The 17,135-nt window shown below is 28.3% G+C and overlaps 1 protein-coding gene across 4 annotated transcripts in view; it reads left to right on the top strand.

Annotated features, from left to right (window-relative positions):
• LOC122858990 (autophagy-related protein 16-1) overlaps window positions 1-16,408 on the top strand; it is a 136,630-nt gene extending 120,222 nt beyond the window's left edge. For 2 of the 4 annotated variants that reach the window (XM_044162282.1, XM_044162285.1), the window contains 4 exons: window positions 1,921-2,100; window positions 3,368-3,452; window positions 3,707-3,853; window positions 14,615-16,408. In XM_044162282.1, the coding sequence (XP_044018217.1) occupies window positions 1,921-2,100; window positions 3,368-3,452; window positions 3,707-3,853; window positions 14,615-14,711 (509 nt within the window). In that variant the 3' untranslated portion in view covers window positions 14,712-16,408. The remainder of the gene's footprint in view (window positions 1-1,920; window positions 2,101-3,367; window positions 3,453-3,706; window positions 3,854-14,614) is intronic. The other 2 variants (XM_044162284.1, XM_044162283.1) reach the window with 2 other exon arrangements.
• The last annotated feature ends 727 nt before the right edge of the window (window positions 16,409-17,135 follow it).

Genomic DNA, 17,135 nt, shown 5'->3' on the forward strand with positions numbered 1-17,135 from the left:
CTTGTGATAAAATAGAGAAAAAAAAAAAAAAAGGGTTTTAAAGCTTTACAGTCCTATATCTACTAACGGTGGTGGGTGCGCCGCATGAGAGTGGAAAATTCATTTTACGACGTGTCGTAATTCGGGGTGTGGCTAAAAAGAGGGTTGAAAAAATAAAAAAATAAAAAAGGCAGGAAAAGGGTGCACTGAGTGCACGAATAATTTGCGAAATCGCATGATAAATTGAATTCCAGACTTGCGAATAATTAGCAGTGATATATAAATGACAATGAAGTGCATGACTATAAAACGATGAGACATTTCGATATCACATTTACCATCCAATTTTTTTTTTCCACTTCTTTTTATATTCCAGCCAATAACCATCAATCTGTCGTTCTCCATGAATTTAACAATCCATAATGCGATGAAAATCATCTGAACATGGACATTTTCTCTTGGCTATTATCTTTCATTTATATATATATATATAAATAAACGTTTTATAATGAATACCTGGAGGTTTAAGCGCCTTTTGCAATTGAGAGACTATTTTCGAAAATATTATCATCACTGGATGATATATAGTATATAAAACGAATGGATTAACTTGCAGGCATAATTTCTCTATTCTCGAAGCACTTGTACACATCGTCATCGTTATGCTCATTTTCCGCTATTTTTTTTCAGCCCTCAAGGGGGTTTAAATCGCTCCATCCTGGACAGTCTATACGCAACATTTGCCAATCTTTTAATTTTTTTTTATTTTTCATTTTTCACATAATTTTCAAATCATAATGATTTAACAACCACTCTCGATTTACAATAAAAATGCTCTCAACAATACTTTAAAATAAGAAAATAAAATTTAAAAAAAATGGAAATTTAAAAATAATCTTTTACTGGACAATTATTTTAATCCAACATTCAAATGACATTTCTATATATATAAAAAAATGAATAAATTTAAAATACTTATATATAAAAAAATATAAAAATAGTATAAAAAAATTTAAAATGATAATTTTACATTTTTGAGATTAAATTCATAATTTATATATTTGATATTTCGTTTGTCTCGTTGAATATAAATTGTAATAAAAAATTAAATTTGTGACCCACTTTGTACGTTGGTTAAATATTATCTTGCAATGTATCTTACATTTATACGTGTCTTATACATTTATTCATTTATATTATACAGATGTTGTACTATTTCACAGGTGTAAAATGGTTACTTGATATATAAATTCAACTCGTTGATACCACTGTATATACTTTATTGTAAATGTCTATGTGTGTGTGTAAATGTGAATAAATTTATTGAAATAAACATATACGCATTTGATACGCCATTGAGTATCGTAATGTCAAGGCAAGTCGTACAATCAATTTACGTTAATATATAACCAGATGAATGCAATCGGAAAAAAATTTAAAATTTGCAACGATATGTGTATTTTGTTGTGGTGTGTCGTCTTGTGACTTGAGCACGTTTGTTTATAGAAAGTAGGCGTAAACAGAAACCCCATTATTTATCGAGTTTATAGTCTTTGGTTTAACGTTTGTAACATTTCCGCAGGCGTTGCGGTTTTTCCAAGGCTTCTTAGAAACCCGAGAGTGGTTTACACTTGGTTACCTTGTGACCGCGTCTTCTCCATTTTCTTCATCTGGACTCTCTGTCATTTTCTGACATTACCTTATAAACCTTTTTGTACCTTAATACATACAACCAACCACCAAACTTCAAAGCTCAAAATCATGAAAGTTAACTTTTGACAATGTTTTTGTTTTAACAATTCATAAAAATAAAAAACAATTATCTTGTTATATGTATTGTTTTTATTTTTTATTATAATATCAGTAATAATAATAATTTTTTATTATCATGTTTATTGTTTAATTTTATTATTATTTTTTATTATATTTTTTGGGTTCAAGGCATTGAGACCAAGTTTGCTGGATCAAGTTGCAATGACCTCGTCACCTCTGATGGTGCTGGGTCAACGATTATAAGCGGCCACTTTGACAAGAGAATACGTTTCTGGGATACCAGAGCCGAGTCAAGCTCCAACGATATTGTACTTCAGGGCAAAGTCACGTCGCTGGATCTCTCACGTGGTAAGTTGCCATTTCAACGTAATAAATGAAACATTCTCAGAAGTAAATGACTTGGTTACAAAAGTATCTTATTCTTTTACGAAAAAAAAAAATATATATATACGCGAAAAAATTAGAAGAATAAAAAATTAAATTGAAAATAAAAAGCAGTAGGTTAATAATACTGAGAAACGAAGAAAGAAAAAAATTATAATAATAAAATAAAAATTCCAGCCAAGCTGATTAAAAATTTGATTAAGCTTGCATAGGATTTATAAAATTCAATTCACTCTCATAACCATCAGAATAAATTTTATTTTAATTTTTTATATATAGTTGCAAAAATAAAAAATAAAAAAAAACAATTTTATTAATTGAAAATACATGCAAAATGATGATAATTTTTATTTGCACACAGAAATATTACTTTTATAAAATTTATACTTTAGTCCCGATAGATTTATTATTTTTTTTTTTAATTTCAATTATTTTTTTTTGCTTTTTACGATGTTGAAAAATAAAAAAGTCATTATCATTATCGATATTTCACCAATGTTGTATGTGTATGTGTGGGCTTCACGTGAATTCCCAAAGTAAATATTATATGTATTATTTTTTTTTTTTTTTTAAGTATTCGTTATTTGTATTTTATTTTTATTTTTTTTTCATCATCGTAATTGCACATAGTATATACATCCGTGCAATTCTCAGTTGTATATATCCCCCATGAGTCCATTTAGGAATGTTTTTCCAGGACCTGATTGAAGAGTACGATTTCAAAAGTGAGATATTGTCCTTTTCTCGTGTATGGTAGATACTTTCATTAATCTTACTCGCAGCAAGATTTCCCCCAGGCTAATGGCTTATTGGATTTTTTTATTTTTAATTTTATTATAATCTATTTTTACCACATGCATGATTAAAGCACGTAAAAAAAAAAAAAATAACATAATAACAAATTATTAACGTGAAATTTATTTTATTTATTTGTATTTATTTTATTCTTTTATGTCTTTTATAATTGTTATTTTTTTTTTTTTTGCTATAATGAAATATAATAAAAGTGAAACGTTGAGTGCAGTGTGAATATCTGACGAGTTTTATTTGTGCTTACATAGTTGTGATGATGGAGGTTTGATGGGTCCTAGCCTGAAGATATCACGCTATATATAATCTCGACAAAGCTTGACCAACCAGTTTCAGCTTGTGTCAATCAAATGAATTATTATTTACTAAAAATATATATTATTTTTCATATTAATTTTATTATTACTTTTTCATTTTTCAGATGCCAATTATTTACTGAGTTGCGTGAGAGATGACACAGTAAAGTTACTTGATTTACGTATGAAACAAATTGTTAGCTCATTCAGGTTTGTGTTTACTTTTTTTGATATTTAATATTACGATAAAACTGACAAGTTGAATTAATCATTTTGACGATTGAAAATTCGAATTTCCGAGAATTTTAATATTAGAAATTTTCATTGAATTCATTGCATTACTTGGGATTGTCGATATTACATTTTCATTTACATGGAATTTGTTGTTTTTTTTTTATATTTTTTAAAACTGAAATTATTTTTTATATTTAAAATTCATTTTTTTATTTTTTTTTTCGCTTTAGTGCTGATGGGTTTAAAGTGGGCTGTGACTGGGCAAGAGCAACATTCAGTCCTGATGGACAGTACATTGCCGTTGGCTCTGCTGATGGATCAGTATTTGTTTGGAATGTTTCAACAAATAAAATTGAAAATGTACTCAAAGATCATACGTGAGTATTGTTTTATTCGTTTCATAATTTTTAATAAACTTTTTCTGTTCGGATAGTAACTTTTTTAAATTACTTTATGATTATAAAATCGTTTATTATATCATCAAATAATACAGGAATTTTTCAACAATCGATATAATTTTATAACATAAAAATTGAAAAATGAATATATAAAAAGAGAATGATTATATCAAAGCTGATGGTATAAAAAAAAAAAAAAAAAAATGGCAAAAATTTAAAAACGTTAATCAGCTTTAGATGTTGTAACGAAGGTCGTTGATGTAGGCTACGCTTTTAGTGCTTTATTACCCTATAAATAAAAAGTACTTGAGTGAAAAAAGGCTCGCAAAATGGCTACTGAACCATTTCAAAATCCATATATTAAATTATTTCATGATAAAAAAAAAAAAACACATATATTTATAAATATGAAGAAAAATATAGGGAAAATATTCGAATAATAATAACAACTGTTACTTGAGAAGGACATAGGGTCAGCTGTCAGAATGGCCCTCGTTGTTGGAATCTTCAAACCGTGATTTTCAATGGTTTTGTTATTCCTTTTTTTGCCAATTTTCGCTTTAACCGAACCGATAAATCGCTACGAGGATGAAATTGACTATTTTCCTGTTTTTTTATTTTTTTTTTTCAATACTCTCAACAGACCTTTTTCAAATACATTTTGTATACACTGTTTATACTATGACTATATATTTTTTTTTTTTCACTATCACCCTAAAATTCAATTTCATCTCACATATCTTAGCCTTCTGAACCCTACACCGAAACTCTCATCGCATATTCTATTCTTTTTTTATTTACATAATTTGAAAATTATATACAGAAAAAGCATAGATACATATATTTCCTAAAAATATAATATATTTCCATTTGATTTTCAATCTTTTCTAAACAGACCGTCGAGTGATTTTTATCCTTTTTTTTATGTGAAGAATATGAAGACTATATTATTTACTTTTTGACACAATAATTTTGATAATACATTATAATTTGAAAAAAAGATAATAATTATTTATTCAACGATTTATAAAAGTTGATGAATAATTTTCAACAGTGTAATACATGATTTACAAAACAAAAAAAGAAAAAGCTAAACTAGTTTTCAAAAGTGAATGCCTGTTTTACCATGATGGCACAAGCTCCAAAAGTTGGCGTCCGACACAACTGGTACAAGCATCCCTTGAAAAGGGTAGAGCTTTAACTTCACATTGTATATTTGGGCAGATTGTACATTCATTCGTGTGTGTTTGTGTGTGTATACTAAAAATACATGATAGTGTACATTACATCAAGTTTTGTCAGTGTGTTTCAAAGCCTCACCAATTCTTCCGCATCACTTGGCTCAGTCAACCAAAATTAAACTCGATAATTCATTTAAACCTTGTTGAACTCTCAATGACAAGATTATACACTTTTTATTCTCTTTCTTTCACGTCTGCTTCTTAAGTTTTATTTTTTTATATTTCATTTAAAAAATTTTTTTTTACCTTATCAATTTCCTGTGAGTTTCTTTCTTCTTAAACTTAACTCTATTTTTTTTTTTTTTTTATTATGTCTTTTTTTTCCGCAGTCAAAGATAGCCCAGTTGAGTTTATCTCGATTTCGTTTTTGCGAGAAAAGAACCGGCTGCTACATATAGCCACGTTTATACGGCTCTCTGAGTTTTCGTCATTGGTAAGAGGGTTGAAGGGAAGAGAAAAATAAAAAAAAAAAAACTAGGGAAAGAGACATACTAACGTCACCATTGAGACCATCCCACACGAGAAATTTTATCTAACCGGCTGGTGGCGCGGTATGCGCATCGAGATCCTGTGGCCACACAGGGTCATACCCGAGGCACTTTCCATTGGTCCACTCTCTCGTACATTTTATTATTATTATTATTATTATTATTTTTCTTCAAGAAAATCTTCACCAGCCGTTGCCTAACATTTACCAAAGTATATTATTTTTTTATTTCTCCACATATTCTATAATTTAATTTAATTTATTTTTTTTTTTATCTTTTGCTTTTATACTCATTTCATCTCAGTCATCTTAGTTTACTGACTTGATTTTATTTATAAAAAAAGAAAGAAAAAAAAAAATTATATATACATTTTCTCTCTTGTCCAAGAATATACGTACAAACCAATCATCTAATTATCGCGCATCATGCGTTACAGTGAACCCAGCAGGCGGTCACTTTATCATTTCACCGCATCTACATCTTGGTATGCTGACTATCGAAATGTCTATTTCTTGCCAAAGGGGATTGAATGATCCTTAAAAAAAATATATATATATACATTTTTTTTAAATACAAAAATACAATAAAAGCAAAACAATAAAAACAAAAAATAAAATTATAAACAAATGGAGAAAAAAAACGATTGAAATAACAAAAAATCAAAAATAATTTTTAAGTACTAGTTATATGTATGTTGAGCGTTTCACTGTTATTACTTTAACCTGGAGCGTCGAGAGTATTCAGGGGACGTCGTTTGATCGTAATTCCTACGTTGGCCACGCGCATGGTGTATGTTCATTTTTTTTTTTTTAAATGAATAAAAACAACGAAACAAAAAAAAATGAATTTTGCGGGATTAAGTTTAATAAATGGCCTTTATCCACTTGTACTCTGTCGCAGTTACTCATTTTCTATTAATCTATTTATTTCTATCTTGCTCATTTGTCGACTAGCATACACTGGAGAATCTTTTTTATTATAAAACACACAACAGAAATTTTCATCTGTTATTCAGGTACGATGTTCAAGTACATATACATATATACGTTGAGTACAAACACTGAGCTTTATACTCCACACGACGATGATACTGTGTATATAGATATATAAACAATTCGTCCTAAGTAACGCGTACACTGTCGTGTCGTTTTAGCTTAACCAAGATGCCGAGTTAATTTTGTTAGTATATATATCGACGTATGTACATGGATATATATTTACCTTGGTATATGCATTGCCATAATATAAGCACAGGTTACATATTATTCAAGTTGTGTATACTGCCACTCATTACGACCACACAATTCAAGTGATTCAAAAGCTCCGCCTTATGCACATCATCTTGCATTAGCAATATTAATAAAATTATATAAAAATTAAATCGTTTAAAATATTTTATACTTATTTATGCATTATGGTAATTATTATCTTGTATCAATTTGATATAAATTATCAAAAATGTCGGCAATAATCGTTTATAATATGAATTATTATATTATTTACAATAATAATATACATTTACACATGTATTTTATATTTTTATATTTATATGAATATAGAGTTTTACAATTTTACAAACTCAACTCTTTTTATTCATTGCCAATTTTTTTTATTGAATAAATAAAATTAAAAATATATATATGGGAAAAATATTGAATGCAAATAAATTGAAAAAATAAAATTCATATATTTTTGATAGAAAAAAATTGGGAATTAAAGATAAATAAATAAATGAATAAAAACAAAAAATAAAATAAAATAGTTTTTTTTAGAAATATTATGAATATGAAAGAGATAAAATATGGGTTGTATATGGAAAGGGGGATAAAATGTGAAAATGTTTTGAGAATATTGAATGAGAACACGGAGGCGGTATTTTAAAGGTGCATTAACAAGCATGGTCGATTCATGAGAATACGATGCAGGCTAAAGCGCACGATAGAAGCCAAAGTGTGAGGATTTTTTTTTTTTTTTTTTCGAAATTTTCATTATTATTATTATTATTTATTTTTCATTAAACTTTATTTTATTTTATTTTCTACTGCTGTTTCCGGCAGTACGATTCAACGTCAATAAAAATTTATCCCACACACAGTGAGAGAGCGAGAGAAAGAGGGAAAGAGCACCGATGAAATTAGATTATTCGGTGAAAAAAAAAAAAAAAAAAAAAAAAACTAAATAAAAAAAGTGGGTGGACGGGGATACGAAAAGAATAAGTGAAAATGGGGACAACGAAAAAACTGGGCACGAGTGTTACAATATCTATATGTATATAAAAAAAACCAATCTTCTCGTCGATGGTCTGTGCACTTTTTCATTCTTTTCAATGTACTCATACATATACATACATACATTGTATATAGATATTTGGACATTTACAGCTCTCGCTTCTTCGTTTTCACTCACTGATCAAGAATTCGTCGATTTCATTGTCGAGAAAACTACAACGACATTTGGCCTTTTTTTATCCTCTTTCGTAAGCGAGTGCAATGAAAAAAAAAACTAAAAAAATAACGTAAAAGATGGTTGTCAAATGAAAAAAAAAAAAATTGCACTGACAGAAAGCACTGAAGAATTGAGAATTTTCAAGAAGGTATAGAGAGAGAGTATATATTGAATAGTAAAAATAGATAAAGATAAAGTAAAAAGGAAGAGAGTAAAATGGAGAATTGTAAGGCAATCAAAATGGTAGCACTTTTCTAGCAAGTTGACTTGGACGTACTTGAGCCAATGATCACTAGGTCCAGCACGATATTATGTCATTTATCTTCGTCTCAGTGTCGTAGCCTTTCTTTATCTGCTCCTCTATCGGGTGAACGACATCTTGAACTGAAGATGTCTTGCTGGGGGTGCGAAAATCAGGAAGGGGTAAATAATAACGTACCCTGTGCGACGTTGGTGATATCAATACGTTAAGGTTATATATTGCTATGAACTTTTCAACTATATAACTTGCACGATGTTTAGACAAGGAAAACCCATAAAATTTGAATTGAAACTCTTTCATTCTTTTTATTTCTTTTTTTTTTTTTTATTATCTTACCGTTTTTTGAATCTGTCATATGTTTTATATATATAAACACAATGGAGAATATGAAAACATAAAAAAATATAATAATAAATAAATAAACAAAATAAAAAATAAGAGGTATAAAATGTTAAAATGACAAGAGATATAAAACAAACAAATACGTTATGATATCCCTTCGGGGAATCGGATTTTTTTCGTACCACCAATATTCAAATATACAAATAACATTTTGAACCATTGTCAATAGATTTTTGATAAAATTTCGACATTTGATGGTTCATGGATTACAAAAAAAAAAAAACAATATTAATAACAAGTAAATATTTTTTTTTGTTTGTTTATTTTTTCAAATGAACGAAACAAAAATTTAAATATTTGTTTTTTAAAAATTTTGACAGTTATTTTATATACTTTCAAAAAAAAAAAAAATCATAAACAATTTCTTGTTTTTTTTATTTAGTAATGAGAAAAAAAAAACAATTAGAAAAAAATTCTCATTTGTATAATTTTCTTGTGGTTACATTTGAAATCGAAAGAGCTAAGAGTATACTGAGTAAGGTTGATGTGGTTTAATATTTTATTTAAAATGTAAAAAGCCCTGGACCATTTTAAGTATGTGAGTGTGTGTATGTGTATGCAATGAAAAGACGAGTAAAGAGATACCACAAATTCTCACATTTAAATTCAGTGATATCACCATAGAGTGAAAAAGTGATCAAAAGACAAAATGAAAGAGAGTTTAGAGAAGTCTCGTTTACTACCTGGCAGTTCACAGAGAGTAGAATCAGTGTGGTATACATCGTCTAATTACAAGCGGTGAATTTACACTGCCACATGAGAATATATATATAAAACAAATTCTTAGAAACACAAACACACAATTCACATACTCGAAAATATTCCACATACATTTATATACTTGTATAATTCACATGTGCATTTACAAATGTTGATATGTGTACTGATAATAATCCAAGAAATTCTTCTTGTTATACCCTTGATTATATCAATGCTATTTATCTTTTAAAAATTTTTATTTTTCTAATAATCATTATACATATTAACACTTGAATATCAATTTATTAGCATTATCAAAATATTTATTTATATAAATATTTTTACATCATATAAATACATCCAATCACTATTCTATAAAAAAAAAATACTAATTTTCAAACTGGTTTTATATAAATAAATTCAAGCCATGATAAAAATAATTTATAATTAATTTGTGTGTATACATAAAAACTAGTAGATGTAATTAATTTGTTGCTACAAACTAGTTCAATTACTTCAGGGATTACAGTTTCTCATATAAGTCTTTAAATTAAAAAAAAATATATATGTCTACAAGATTAGTTATCGAAAATATAATAGTCAATAAATATAATGATAATATAAATAGAAAAAAAAGTGAGAATAATATATATATAGATGTATATAATAGTGATAACTTGTGTAAGTATATATAGATGAATCGATAAATGATGAAGAAGAGCAAGAGGGGTGGATAAAAATACATCACCCATGGTACCATTCACTCTTCAACAATAATGTGGATAGCTGATGTTTAATCCGATGGTGCATCATCGTACTTGCCAGTCACGTATTGACTCTATGTATAGAGTCCGTAACGAGATCTAATATGCGATGGACATTGTGTACTTGAATTATTATACATCGATAATCGTAATCGTTTATATCGCCAATCATTTTATATATGAAAATATATATACTTGTTACTTCTTTTGCTTACTTCTCATTCTTTAATTAACAATGACAATTTTTTTTTTTTTCAATTTTCATTCATTCAATTTAAAATTAATATCAAATTATAATTTACCTCAAATGCTATTTTTAATTTATATTTTTAATCACTTTATATTAAATTTAATTTTTAATTTCCATTAATTTCAGTATTATCAATATAAATTTTCAATTATATTTAATACTTGTGTGGGTGGTTTTTTTTTTTCTCGTTATATATTTCATAAAATCATTGATAAATATTTCAATTCAATTATATAAATTTACATATTTTGATATAATAATTAACATAGGGAAATTTAATATTGTGTAAATCTGTTGTAATCTGTTGATTATCAAGAAAATGTCAATGATCCCTGAATGTTTACAATGTTCATTATTTAACAATGTATGTAGTTGATGTTGTGCAAGTCCAGTATGATAGTGGTTGAATAGCCTGTCTTGGTAGTTTGCAGTTTAGCATTAGTTTGAAAGCTAGGTAAATCCAAGCTCGGTTAGCTGAGAGAGTGAGCTAGATTTCAAAGATAAAAGATAGATATATATAACAAAGATAAAAATATTTAAAAATAGAGAAAGAAAATTGGCTGAGTTGAATATATCCCATGCGGAAACGCGCGGCATAAGTTAATTCAGGATGCATCAACCAAAAACTTTAACGTTTCTTCGACCAAAACTTTCTCTTTTATACACCCCTTTGAACAATTTTTTCTAAAAGAAAAAAAAAGAGCTGACACTATCTTCTTGATGTGCATGTCGTTTATATATACATAGATAAATTTATAAAGATATGTGTTGAAGAAAATGGGTAATACATAAACCTGTTTCAAGTTACAAAGTTTGGCTCTTGTGCCGGAAATTAACTCAAGTCGTTTGCGTATACTTAAACTATGCCCTACTGTTTATCGAATTTTCAATTAAATTATAGTCATCCTTTTTTTTTTTTATTTTTCTGATGATATTTTATGCTATATATATATTTCATTACTTTATTGAATTTTTTATTTATTTTATATGCATTACTGTTGAACAGGTAATTTACAAAATAATAATATTCCAATGGGAAAGCTTAAATAACATTATGAAAATAATATAAAATATTTTATAATATAATTTTCGATAACGAATAAATGAGTAGTTTGTTGGTGCTTCATTATTGGTTTAAATGTGGATATATATTATTTTAACTTTAGCTATATGTAGAATCAAAAGTTACGTATGATAATGAAGGAATTAGATGGAACAAGTTTTAATCCAAAAATGGTGGTCCCAGTTGTCGGTTGGTTATATTGGCTTGGGAGCTTGGACTTAATTTTCCTCTTCATCGAGCTACAGTCTGTCTCGCTTTGTTCGAACGTGCCCGTTGTTCGAAAGCCGTTTGATAACTATATGGTATTCAACTCTTGGCGAATGAGAAGCGAGCAATAGATACCAAGACAAAAGTAATATGGTAGATAGCGTGAAATAGAAAAAAAAAAAAAAAAATAGTTAAAAAAAAAAGAAATTAGAAATGAAGAGAAATGAGAGACAAGTAGGAGGTAGAGTTTCATCAACGAAGAAGTATATCGAAAATGTCTTGACGTCAGGGTTTGCATTCCATAGTTGTTCTTCTTCAATTTTTTATTTGAGAATTATTATCATTTGTTTTTTTTTTTATCCTTGCACAATTCTACTGGGACAACTGACACATGATTATCTTGCATCTTCTGCATAGCTATATAGATAAAGTCAACTTTTGTCCTTTCTATCATGCACAATGTCCGGGCATACTGGACCAATGTATATATCTTGGCCACCCACATTGCAGACCTGACAACGATGCTCTAATCACCATGCACATTGTCGTCATCGCTGGCTCTTCTCTCTCTTGTGTCACAACTACTCTACCATTATACAAACACTCACCCACGATTTCATATGTATATGTAATATATATTACATACCTCTGGATGTAGATAGGATGAGAAACACTCTGGGTCATCAATGAGTGTTCCATCGAATGCCACTATTTGCAGTTGGCCATCAGTTTTGTTTAGTGATGATACCCTAACTGCTTCTAACATCTCACATGGACCTCAACACCTCACTCAATCATTCTCTCACTATATGACTATTGACCATTGCCTTCAGCCTTGCCACTTTTTTTTACACTAAACGAATATATTTATCCAGTTTCAATATTTCATGAAAGTCATATAATTATTCATTATAAATCACAATTGATCCAATTATTAAAATTTTTTTTAATTCAACAAAAAGAATGATAAATAAAAATTCTTGATAATTCAAGTCTTGAATAATAAGCAAGAATTTTTTTATTTAAACTGATTTTTTTTTTATTTTTTCTGTACAGAATATTTGAAAAAAAAAAAAAATAGCAATTTTATTCTTAGCATGAAATACACAATAGCTAATTTAACAAGACTCATTGTCAATTTATCACCAACCATTACTCTTTACCTTTAACTTGTCCAACAGACTTCAATAATCTCTGGAATTTTTGTCTTGCCAATTTTTCCACTTCTATTGTTTTCATCATCCTGAGGTAGATGAAGCTAAAAAGAGACAGTAAGGAAAGACAAAGAGAGAGAGAGAAAAAAAAAAAGAAGAATATTTGTTCTTGTTGTCGTTGTAAATGTTTTTTTTTCTGGGCTTCAGGGTGAAAATTCCCGCACGTCTTGCATTCCGCTGAACCTCATGCCAGCAAGCTTTACTTTATTCTCCCTTTTCATTTTTATTTATTCTTATTTTTACCATATTTTTTTCTTCTGTATATTTTCTTTTGCCATGCTATGCTTTTTTTTTCTGTAGTGTTTTTCTCAAGACTATGCGGTTGTCGTTTGTTGGAAGCTTATTTCGAACGCCACTTCGGCAAGTGAAACAAATCGCCAGTCATTCTTTATACTGGCAATATTCTCTCGTTCTATATTGCTATACTGGACGAGTTATATTTTTCGAAACAAAAGAAGGTTTAGTAAAGAGGGATATACATATACTCTGTACATATACTATGACAGCAAATTTGGTGGAGCTTGAAAATAATAATACCGACACATATATATATGTATTGAGATTTATATCATCTAGTATATACACAAAGTGTTGCGGTTGTGTCCACACACCACCAATCGTATTTTCCCATCTTATTTTTCCCCTTTAAATACATATATATTTATCCACAAGTGCACCGATCACCCTCTTACCATTCTTAACGAGCCATTAAAGCCGACCAAATTGTCCCACTTGAATTCACCATCAGTATCATCTTCCACATCTGTCTTCAATGTGTCTTTCAACACAGATATTTATCAGCGTTGAAAAATGAAGCGTTTCATAGACAAAAAAAAAATATAAATAAATAAAAATAAAGAATGATAGTCATAAAATATAAATAAATAAATAAATAAAAAACAAAGTGTTATAAAGGACTGAAACAAATATCCGTAAATTGAAAAATGAACAGTTGAAAAATATTGAGGCGAAAATGATCATCATTTGTAAGTTGTTGTTGTTGTTGTTGTATATGTATATATATTGTTTGTGTATTGTATTTTAAAGCGTAAAAAAAGTATAATATAAGACGAAGGCATACACAATAGACCAGTGTTGAAGAAAAACGATGTACGTGCAGTCGGTGGATGAAGCGTACAGAAACATGACAAGATAGTGTATAGAATAAGAAATAAAAAAAAGATGATCTCTTGATGCGCGATCTTTTGTAACAGTTAGTCGGTGGTCGATGGAGACAATTTACCCGGTCAATTACTGTCTGAAACGGTGGTGTGTCCGCGTGCGCACACAATCTCATAGGATCCATAATTGACCATGAATTACCCCCCAAGCCACAAAATCAGTTAATGTCACCCTCATGGATGACGAGGCACGTACCAAGCTAATACCTACCAACGATTTACTCTTCAGTACATTCAGTATGCCTATATATATTTAATCGTCCAAGCAAAAAAAAAAAAAAACGACTGAACCCTAAGGAAAAAACCTCCACCCAATCTTTAACTTCCAAAAAAAAAGAAAAAGAGAAAGAAAAAAAAACGATAAAACGATCAAATCAAAAATGTAGTAACATTTCAATTTTCTTTTCAATGTAATTTTAATGCTATGAATTCAATTTATTTAATTTATTTAATTTATTTAATTTATTTAATCACTTTTATTTTTATCTTGGGTATTTATATAACAATTTATTTTATTATTTCAGATTTGCTGTAACAGCAGTTGCATGGCATCCACATGGTACCTATTTAGCATCAGTAGACCGAGCAAAGATGGTGGCTATTTGGGGAGATCACGTTTGACGTGAGGAGGAATGATTGTGCCCGAGGCGACGAGTGCCACAGTTGCCTCATCGTTTGCTCTCAAAACTGATTTTAAACGAGAGCTATCTTGGGGATAATATTATCACCTTTATATAACAAAATATTGCATCTTCTGATAAACCCTGAAGCAACATAAAATATTTTGAAATACGGTCAAAATGTGCAGCTTAATATTTATTAAAATATTTACAATATCAACATCAAAGCAACAGTAACATTGTTTTATTTTATTTTATAATAGTTTTTTTTTTTTTTCCATTTCCATTTTCTATGTTAATTTGCAATTAATTTATTGTGATAGTGTTTAAAATAAAAACAAAAATATACGTACAAATAACTATTTGAATACAATTGTTGTTGAATACACCTTGGAGTGTATATGTGTGTGTGTGTTTGTATTTAACTATGATAAATATTGTGTGGTGGGAGATAACGAGGCACACGCCGAGTCTAAATGATAATACTCAAAGACTTGGTGAGAGAGAGAGAAAAGGGTTATCTATCTTTTTTTATCTCACTGTTTTGCAATTGCTGGGGCAACATTATTTATCAGCGCAATTCCATGTGCCATGTAGCACAACACTCTGTTTCCAATTGGGGAAACTCTATCGATTTCAATACAAATATGCACTCTGTTATTATTCAGCTTCTAAATAACAACGTTATTAATGGATTTGCAGTGATAAATATATTGGCAAATCAGGTAAATAGATTTTATCTTATATTTATGTAATACGTATGTGTTTATATTTTCAAAATATCACATATGTATTATATCTATCAAAATTTATTTGATTATCCAAAATATGTTGTCCATCTGTAAATGTAACAACGTTGAAAGGAACAATTTTAACAGAGGTCAATCAAGTGTAACTTGATCATCATATAAACCAATAATTTTGTATAAATCAAATCAAGTTCATATTACAATTTCAAACCTTTGTTATTACTGTTTCTATAATTAATTCAAAATGAATATTAATTAAGTGACAAAAAAATATATATTGTAATAAATTGTTTCGCGTTTTGATATTAACCGGTTCTTTTTTTTTTTTTTTTTTGTATTAAAAATTTTTTCTACATTTAATCGACTTTTATGGAATTTAATAAAAATATATAATCAAATTTTTTTTCATTATTTTTAATTCAATTTTTTCACACTTTATTTAACAGTGTTAATAAATTAAATCAAAATCAAATCTCACGTGTTATACACTTTTTATAATGACATTATCGACCAATACATTTTCATTAGTTGAGATTTAATCGGTTGTTTAAATTTTTTTTTTTTTTTATCATATAAATCACGTTGCACAAATTGTTTTATAAATAAAAAAAAAATTGTCAATAAATATGATTATGCACAGTGGCAACAACATTATACGTATATTTTTTTTTAAATGATAATAAATTGTAGAAAATAATTTTTTACAATTTAACAGTTTAAATCTCCATTGTAAATCAGCCAAAATAAAAATGATAAAAAAAAAAAAAAAATATTATAAATCATATGTCAATGTAAATATGCATATTTAAAATGTATTACTCTTGTAAATGTTTTTGTTAAAAAAAGAGAAAAATGATTATAAAAAATAATATTTAAATAAACTACTTGAGTACATGTGTTACAGTATTCTTGTTATATTTTATCAATAAAGATAAATGTTTTTTTATTATTTATTATATTGCAGTGATAATATTGTGAATGGATATTTTAAAATAATAATAATAATATTAAGTATTTTTCAGTAGTAAAAAGATGAAAAGACTTTCAATCTGCATCAATATAATTTTTCTGTTAAATTTAAGGATTCATTCAAGTGTTTACATGCATGGCTTTCATTCATTTTTAAAAATGAAAAGATGGTGTTCGAAAAAAAGCAGGGTATTTCCAGAAAAAGATTTTCAGGACAAGAGATGGACTTTACTAAAGTTTTGCATTGTACTCGCGGTCGTACTAGACCGGCGACAATTTGATGCTTTTATATTTATTATTTTATCTCTCTTTTTAACATGGCTTCAGATGAAGGCAGCCGGATGACCAGAAAGGTGACAGAGATATTCCTATATAGCATTCGTGATTTTCTCACATGAAAGTGATTGAAACTAGGTGTTCTGGTTAACGATGTCAAAGTTTCGTTGCTTGCTGTGTTTCGGCTCCGGCTCACGCATTAATACCTTATTGCCATAACAAATCGATCTTTGACAACTTGCTATTGGATGCATTAATGAAATTGAGAAACATTTAAATTATTTATACACTCAAACAGAAATTTATATATATAAAACGACCAGTGAAAAAATTTCCGGCAAAAAATTTCTGACGATGAAAATAAACGATGACACTGGCTGCGTTTCGCGTGTGAAGATAATTAAAGGAAGGAAAAGAAAATCCGTGCAAAT

Source organism: Aphidius gifuensis, linkage group LG6, assembly GCF_014905175.1.
Source record: "Aphidius gifuensis isolate YNYX2018 linkage group LG6, ASM1490517v1, whole genome shotgun sequence".
NCBI lineage: Eukaryota > Metazoa > Arthropoda > Insecta > Hymenoptera > Braconidae > Aphidius > Aphidius gifuensis.